Source organism: Lactuca saligna, chromosome 8 (genome assembly GCF_052625555.1).
Source record: "Lactuca saligna cultivar CGN05327 chromosome 8, ASM5262555v1, whole genome shotgun sequence".
NCBI classification, from domain to species: Eukaryota; Viridiplantae; Streptophyta; class Magnoliopsida; order Asterales; family Asteraceae; genus Lactuca; species Lactuca saligna.
Window position 1 is genome coordinate 90,409,319 of NC_136424.1, and position 8,906 is coordinate 90,418,224.

The 8,906-nt window shown below is 38.1% G+C and overlaps 1 protein-coding gene across 1 annotated transcript; it reads right to left on the reverse strand.

Moving 5' to 3' along the window:
• Nucleotides 1–430: 430 nt before the first annotated feature.
• LOC145009891 (uncharacterized) lies at nt 431–1,490 on the reverse strand. The gene is made up of 2 exons (XM_078968516.1): nt 935–1,490; nt 431–819 (listed from the first exon to the last, which is right to left on the reverse strand). Exons 1-2 carry the CDS (start codon nt 1,488–1,490, stop codon nt 431–433), a joined length of 945 nt encoding a protein of 314 aa, XP_078824642.1.
• Between the last annotated feature and the right edge of the window lie 7,416 nt (nt 1,491–8,906).

The following is an 8,906-nucleotide window of genomic DNA, read 5'->3' on the forward strand; positions in this document are numbered from 1 at the left end:
AGGCCCTTGGTGCTTGCTTTAGTCCATACACAACTTTATCCAACACATAGAAATGATCAGGGTATTTCTCATTCACGAACCCTGGTGGTTGCTCAAGATACACCGTTTCTTCTAGTTCTCCATTTAGGAAGGCACATTTCACATCCATTTGGAAAACTTCAAAGTTTTTATGAGCAACATATGCTAGCAAGATTCGAACCGATTCCAGTCTAGCTACAGGGGCGAAGGTCTCCTTATAGTCTATTCCTTCTTCTTGGCAGTATCTCTTTACCACTAGCCGAGCCTTATTCCTAATAACATTTCCTTCTTTATCCATCTTGTTGTCGAAGACCCATTTCAATCCAACCACAGAAACATCCTTTGGTGTGGGAATTAATCTCCAAACTCGATTGCATTCAAACTCATGGAGTTCATCTTGCATTGCATGTACCTAATCAGCATGATCAAGTGCAGTATTGACCATCTTCGGTTCGATTTTAGAGACAAACAAATTAAACATGCAGAATTCAATGTGAGAAAATAATGCAGTTTGCTTTGCTTTCAGTTGAGACCATGTGAGAACCCGCTCAAATGATTCACCAGTTATCTGTGTTTTGGGATGATCCTTTGTCCATTTTGTTAGAGGAGGGTAGTTTGGGTCATAAACAGGATCCAACTCTGCATTAATCTCTTCTTCAAATTCTGATTGATTATCTTCGTCATTTGTATTTGCATTATCCCCCTCAAATGGCGAAGCGTATCCTTTGTCAGGTTCAGGAACCTCTCCTTTGGTTGGAGTAGTATGCTCTCTTGTAGTTGGAGGAGGGTTCTCCCCCTCGACTGGACCATCATGAGTTAGAGTTGGATGCTCTGATACCAATTGTTGGTCTTAGATGGACCTTCCCCTCGAACATTGAGATTTTTTTTGGAGGATCTGCTGAGGGTTGACCTTTACCTTGTTTAGGAGGTTCTTTTTCCATATCCTTTGCAGCTTCATCGATAATCTTCTTTAGATGGTCGATTTTGTTGTCTGCTGCTTTTGGCTCTGAGAGTATAGCTTTTTCTGGTTCGTCGAACAGCCTTATGTACTCTTCAAACAAGTTGGAAATTGGAACTGAGATATGACCTGATTTCGGAAATATTTCCCCAGTGACACTCTCGGTTGTCTGAACTTTCCTCATGTAGTTGTCATCAAACGTTACGTAGTAGGTTTCTTCAATCCATTTGGAGTGTTTATTCAAAACCCTATAAGCCTTTGAAGTTAGTGAATAGAAAAGAAAGATTCCTTCGTCGGCCTTGACATCAAATTTGTTTTGGTTCTCTTTGGAGTTTAAAATGAAGCATCTGGAACCGAGCACGTGGAAAAACAAAACATTAGGCTTCCTGTTTTTCAGAATTTCATACGGAGTGATGGCGAATCGCTTGTTAAGCAAGGATTGGTTCTGAGTATAGCATGCCGTTGCAACTGCATCAGCCCAGAAGTATAGAGGGAGTGAAGCGAAGCTCAGCATGGTCCGGGCTACCTCACACAGGGAACGGTTTCATCTTTCAATAATTCCATTCTGTTGTGGGGTACATGGAGCTGTGAAGTTGTGAGAAGTTCCCTTTTCAGCTAAAAAGTCTTCCAACTCTTTATTCTTGAATTCAAGCCCATTATCGCTTCGAATGTTCCTCACCACCTTTCGTAGTTGAAGTTCAACTTGCTTGATGAAATCTTTCAACTTTGGAGTTGCCTATGACTTCTGTTTAAGAAAGAATACCGAGGTGAAACGTGAAAAATCATCTACTATAACAAGAATGAACTTACTGCCACCGATGCTTTCAATAGCTGAAGGGCCACATAAGTTAATATGCAGAAGTTCAAGAGCTTCAACGATCTTGGTATTGATACGTGTTGGATGGCTCTTTCGGCTTTGTTTACCTATCTCGCATGCTGCACACAGGTGTTCTTTTTCAAACTTGAGAACTGGAAGACCTCGAACATGATCACCAAGCACCAACTTATTAATATCTTTAAAGTTTAGGTGCGATAGGTGTCGGTGCCATAGCCAGCTTTCATCAAAACTTGCCTTGGACAGCAGGCAAATAGTTGGTTTTCCTTTAATTGGACTAAGGTTTAGGGGGTACGTTTCTCCCTTTCGTTCAGATTTTTAGAAGAATCTTTTGGATTGCTTTTCGATAATTTCTGAACCTTCATCATCGAATGAGACTTTCAGCCTGGTACCCACAACCAATTGCGATACACTTATGAGGTTGTGCTGCAATCCTTCCACGTACGCCACTTTTCAAATTGTGAACTCTCCATTGGTTATCATTCCATATCCCTTGATTATTCCATAAGAGTTGTTGCCATACTTCACACATCCACCATCCTTAAGGGACCGAAACTCCCTTAGCTCTTCCTTTCTCCTAATTATGTGACGTGAGCAGCCACTGTCTATGTACCATTCGTCATCGAACTGCTCGTCACTTATAACCTGAAAAATTAAGCAGATTTAGGAACCCAAAGTCTCTTGGGCCCTAGTGAGTTTTTCACAGAAAAAGGCACAGCAAAAGATATATCGACAAGATAAGTTCTTTTTATTAGTGTGGTTTCGTCTTTTCTTTTGATGGTGTATACTTTTATTTTGTTTATATCTTGTTTAAATTGCAATGTACCAGATGGTGTTTTATCAGTTGGAATCTTCTTTTAATCCCCATGGTTAGCTTCCTTTTTATTATTATTGATGTCTGCATTAGAATCAAGCTTTCCCTTCCCTTTAACATCCTTTGTTGAGTAAGGTTTATGTATGGAACAACCGAAACTTGACCTTCGGTTCTTAGTCTTGGTGTTGGGACCGAACCATGATGTTCGGTTCTGAAATCTGTTGTTGAAACCGAAACTGGATGTTCGATTCTGTCCTTTGGAGTTGGAACAGAAATTGGATGTTTGGTTTTGAGATCTGGAATAGTAAGAGATGGCACTGAAGTTTTTCTTTCTTTTGATCTCTGTTTTATCTTTAGTATTTGCTTCTTCCTTTGAGGGAACATGGTTAGGGTTTTGAAATTGCCAAAACCTTTTTCTCTCATTCAGATTCTTCATGTATCTTTGGTTTCTTTGGCGTTTCTGTTCAGCCAACTGCTTTTGAGATTTATGAATGTAGAAGCTTGATTTTAGCATCTCCTTTTTAGCTTCAGTTGTGTTGGAAGATACATTGGGTGTGTTCTTCGGTTCTTCTGGTATCTCTTTTGTCCCACTTGAACTTGGTTTGTCAAAGCTTGAGGGCTTGTTGATTGGTTCGGCAACATATCTACCCTTAACCCTCCATGAGGTTCACTCTGATAGACCAACGGTCTTGTTTGCATTATTGATAGGAGCGGACCAGAAATAATTATCACACCCTTCAGCATTGTCTTTGTCAACCAGGATTTTTAGTTCCGCTGTTTGTTTTCCAGTGACCCATGTGATAGCATAAACCTGATTTGGTATGGTTTAAACTTTATGGTAAACCACTTCCTTCTCTTTGAGTTTCTTTGACTTATCCTTTGACAAACATGCATATTCAACCGAATTTTCGGATATAAGGGGTTTCTCGGTTTCGCTTTTCAAAAACTCAGAGCAATCAATTACATATTCCACTGAAATTTCACTCATCTTACTCTCCTCATTAAATTCAGACATATTTTCTACATTCATTTTATGTTCGGTCATTGATTTAGCGTTTGAGGAGTCAAATGATTATAAGGTCTCTGTCTTAATTTTCAACTTATCATTTTCATCTAAGAGCCTTTTAAGCATGCATTTGTGTTCCTTTGAGTCAATGAAAGATTCTATTTTTTCCAGACCGATTTTATAAGTGACAGAAGTCTCTTCTGAGGACATTATGGATTCACATTCAGCAATGACCTCATCCTCCTTAAGCTCAAGGAAGGGTAAGATTATCTTATGAATCTTTTTCCCTATTTCACAATCTAAATGTAATTGAGTAATATTAGTATATAAACGTTTAGCAACTAAGCAAAAAATGTTTCTTTGTTTTAAAAACTTCAAATTATCTCTCTGTAAATAGATAATCTCATCCCTAACCCTAGTTAACTCCGTCTCCTTCAGCTCAATCCACATGCGTCTCTCCTCACTCTTCGATGACTCCCTGCTGAGTTGGTCAGTTAAGTTAGAGTTCGTTAAGCGAGTTTGCATGAGACTACTACTTAGATTAGTGAATTTAAATTTAATCTGGTTTAACTCTTCTTCATAATTTATGACGGGAACTTTAAGAGATTCGAGGATGGATTGTACCTTTTTGATCAACCGATCGCAATCGTTAATCCTTTCACTCATGGGCTTTGCTGAAAAACACTTGTCTTCCTTCAAGTTCGGCTCCTTACGCTCGTCTTCTGTTGTTACTCCTTCTGTCACCATCAAGCACTTCCCATCCAAACTATTAAATTCCTCTCTCGCCACATATGCTCTGCCATGTGAAGGCTTCCTCACTTCCTCATCCTTAGAATCTGTTGACCAGACTTCAACGCCTCCAAATTCATCATCGACCACATTCTCTTGTACACAATCAAGACATTCATAGAGTTGTTAGCTACCTTCTTTTTCATTAGCTCTTCTAGATTTCATGTATGATAAGCCTCATCATCTTCACTATCCTTTTTCTCATCCATCTTTCATAACATGCAATCTTTGGCATAGTGGTTCTTGTCGTGACAATAATTGCAATCGTATCTGGAATCTCATACTAGCTTGCTTTTTTTCTTATCATCATCCTTTTGAGAGATGTTCTTCGATTCTTCTTTCACCTTCTCGGAGCTGTAACTCCCTTGTCAATTTCAATTCTTATTGGCAGGGAATTTATTTCTTGCAAACTTCTTACGGTTGGAGACCATCATTGCATATTCTTCACCTGTAAGGTCACACTCAGACAAATATGAGTCATCTTCTTCTTTCGTCATATTCTTCCTTTTTGAGATAAGGGCTAAAGAGCCCATACCAGACACAACCTTCTCTTCTTTTGTTACTGTGCTTTCATGGGATTTTAAGATGCCCATTAGTTTTTCCAGCGAGTAAGATTTGAATTGTTCTTGAGCCTTTACAGTGGAGACCACTGCCATCCACTCAGGTCTCAGACCATTCATAAACGTGACTTTCTATTCAATCTCCTTTCTTTCAATACTGTGCTTCATCATCTTGCTAAGAAGATGATTGTAGTGATCAAACGTCTGAAGAAGAGTCTCCTCTGATTTTTGAGCAAAAGCACTGAACTCAGAGAGTAACAAGGTTTGTATTGAGTGCTCTAGATATTCGTCGGTCGAATACAATTCTTTCAGCCTGTCCCATATTTCTTTTGCAGTAGTGCGTGAACTAACTAGATGGAAGGCATTGGCTTGTAGGGAAAATCTGATTGCACAGCTGCTTTTTTTTTCATCTTGTGGAATCTTCTCTAGATCCATCAAAAGCTGATTGTACTCCTTTTGAGTCTTCACTGTCCTACTTGCTCTAGCATGAACGAACGGACTGATTGTGATAGCCTCCCAGATGAGATAACCATTTTCTTCAGATCCAACCATGTAATCTTCAAAATGATGTGCCCATACTTCATAGTCTTGAGTGTAAAGAATGGGAACTCTTGTGGATGATCCAATGCTATTCGAGATGTTGATGGGATTTCTTTGGGAGTCTTCGTGTGACTTGATGATCTTGTGCTCTGGATCGGCTAGAATCAGACTTGTAAACTTGAGATTAGGGTTTTATCAAACACTAGAGTTACCGTCGACATGTAGAGGATGGTCTTTATATATTTGATAAAAGCGGAAACCCTAATGAATTCTTCACAGAGAAGGAATGCGTATGAGTAACACAGTCTCCTGCTATGATACCAATTGTTGGAATATAAACTACTTAAAGATCGTTAGATTCAAGCAGAAAAATAAAGATAAAGAATTGATGAACACAAGAATGGTTTAACTGGTGTCGAATGATTAACTTGAACACCACAGAAGAGCTCGATTAAGAACTTCGACTGTAGAGATGTTTAGGGTTACAATGCAGCAGAGATAATAAATGACTATCGTCTTCTAAGGCATACATGCATGCACTATATATAATATGTAACCCTTATCTATAATCATGGTTGGACAGGCCCAGACCGGATATACAAAAGAATGGCCCATGACGCAACACATAATACCCACCACGTAACATCATCATCATCACACATGTAATAAAACAACATACATTGTTTACATCGAGTATTGTGTTTTGAATATTACATGCCAAAATAGTTAAACTACGATGAAACAAAATATCCATTAGTTTGTTCCGCTCAACCTGCTCAATGGTTCCCTAAGAATACAAGTTAATTTAAAAAGGTCAACATAAAAATGTTGGTGAGTTTATAAGCATGTTTGAGAAAATGATTTGCATAACTTTATAACCACCAGAAAATCCTATATTTTCTTAATACAGTTTAGTATGTTTGTGTCCGATCTTGCATTAATGCATGTGTGTTAATGTTTACTAGAATATATAAATAGAATACAGAGAATGTAAAGAGAATGCCCCTAGACAACCCAATGTTGTTTGTAAATGAGAATGCTGAGAATGTAAAGAGAATGCCCCCAAACAAACCAATGTTGTCTGTGAATGATAATGTTGAGAATTTAAAGAGAATGCCCCCAGACAAACCTATGTTGTCTATAAAAGAGAATGCTAAGAATGTAAAGAGAATGTAACGAGAATGCCCACAGACAAACCTATGTTGTCTGAGAAAGAGAATACTGGTACCAACCTCTAGGGTTGAGTACCGGCACGAGTATGTTCCCAAGTAATCCACTGAGAAAAGAGAATGGTCTCCCGTAAATTTCATAACTTTAATTACTCTAAGTGAGTCATTATAACCATACTAGATAATGACAATTTCGTCTGTCTTGGCGTTGTTGAATGCCGACGGAATAAGGTAAGGTTTTTATCACCCTAGACTAGTTTAGTCTATCTGTAGCGAACATCTCAGGTGTGGGGTGTCATCCCCGTATAGATCTATGCACAAATCCCCACTCTCCCTCCAAGAGACTCTGGTTATAGCTATAGGCTATGATCATACACTCAATAGGTGTCAACCAACACGTCTCACTAGATCCATAATCGAATTTATGCAAAGAGAAACATATAAAGCACATTCCAGGCCCAATGAACATGTAAGTGAACGACTAACGCCCACTAAACATGTAAATCATTTATAGGCTCAAAATGAATAAGATTATATAACATGGGCCCAAAACATATGTAAAAGGACAACTAAGGCCCATTTCTCATGTATGGTATTTAAAGGCCCAAATAGTACGCAAGTAGTATCCAAGGTCCATCGAGCATGTAAATGCGTCGATAAAGCCCAATAAACATGTAAAGAGTATTCAAGACCTATCAAGCATATAAAAGGGTCACCAAGGCCTAATAACATGAGAATGAAATAATTAGCCCGTTTGTTATATTATTGTTTGTTTTAGCTCAAGTATTTACCAACATGACATAAAAAGCCCATTTTTTTTTATAGAAATAAGATTTTTAACTCACTTTTTTCAAAAACATCATTTTTTGGCTTGATCTTTATAACAATGTGCATTTTCGGCCAATTATAGATAAATCCATCTTTTTTGCCCAAATTTTAATAAACTCACATTTTTATATCCATCTTATCAAAAATTTACATTTTTGGCACAAATTTGTTGAAAATCACATTTAAGACCATAAAAGTCCAAAAAGTACAATTTTTGGCCCAAAGTCGTGAGAAGCCCAAATAAGGCCCATTTATGAAAATGTTTACATATTTAGTCCTTGTAGGGTCTCAAATCTTGCAACCAACCATGTTTAGCAAAAATAATCTTTTTTGACCCCCAATAATCGTGAGTTGCGTAAATAAGACCCATTTTGGTGAAAGTTGGCATATTTTACCCTTTAAAATCGTGAAGGCCCATATAGAAGCCCATTTGAGAAAATTTGCCCTTTAAGCCCCTCTAAGACCATGAATAACATAAGGATCCATTTTGATTTAAAAATGACTCTTTTGGTCCTCTCAAAACCATGAGTTGCATAAGAACCTCACTTTCTGTTTCTTTTGTCAAAAATGGCCCGTTTACACGATCTTATTAAGTTTTCACGCCTTTTTAGCATGTTTAATCCTTTCCACCACATTGTAAGTCACATAAGATGGTTTTGTTTACAAACATCACTAAATATGGTAGATATTTTGAGTTTGGTAAAGAGGATTGGAGAGGTTTTTGGCTTTAACAAGCTTTCTTGAAGTGATTTTCGAGATCTATGAAGTTCTAAGAGCATGGATCATGAAATGAAGTGTTAAGGAGTGAAGATTATCATAAAATGAAGTTAAACACTTTGATAAGATAATAACTTACCAATATGATGACCTTTGATGAAGAGTTCTTGAAGAACACACACACACACACCGAAATTTTAGAGAGGTATAAGGTGGGAGGATGTTGAAGGTTGAGAGAGAATGAGTTAGATTTGAAATGGTGAATGAGGGTGGAGAAGGAGAGAGTGGTCGAGAGATAGATAGAGGTGGGAGAATGGAGAGTTGACTTATGAAGAAAGTGATTAGAGGTTTGCTTGGATAAATGTAATTTTACATGGATATCCACTAGGCATTGTTGAGGTGTCAAACTCTATTTCACTCTGATTTTGTTTTCTTTTTTTATATACTAGGCCGAGAATGAGAGGGGAAAAGAAGAGAGGGAAACTTTGGGCGATACTAGCTCATGTTTGACATTATGAGGCCCAAGTTGAGATATTTGGGCCCATTGTGCTCTTCTTGAGGGTTCGTGGCCCAAAGGTGGTAAAAGGGGTGGGGTTTACGGCCTAATTACCATGAGAAGATGGGTTCACGGCCCATCATAGCTCATTAAGGTGGTTCACAGCCCATAATGGC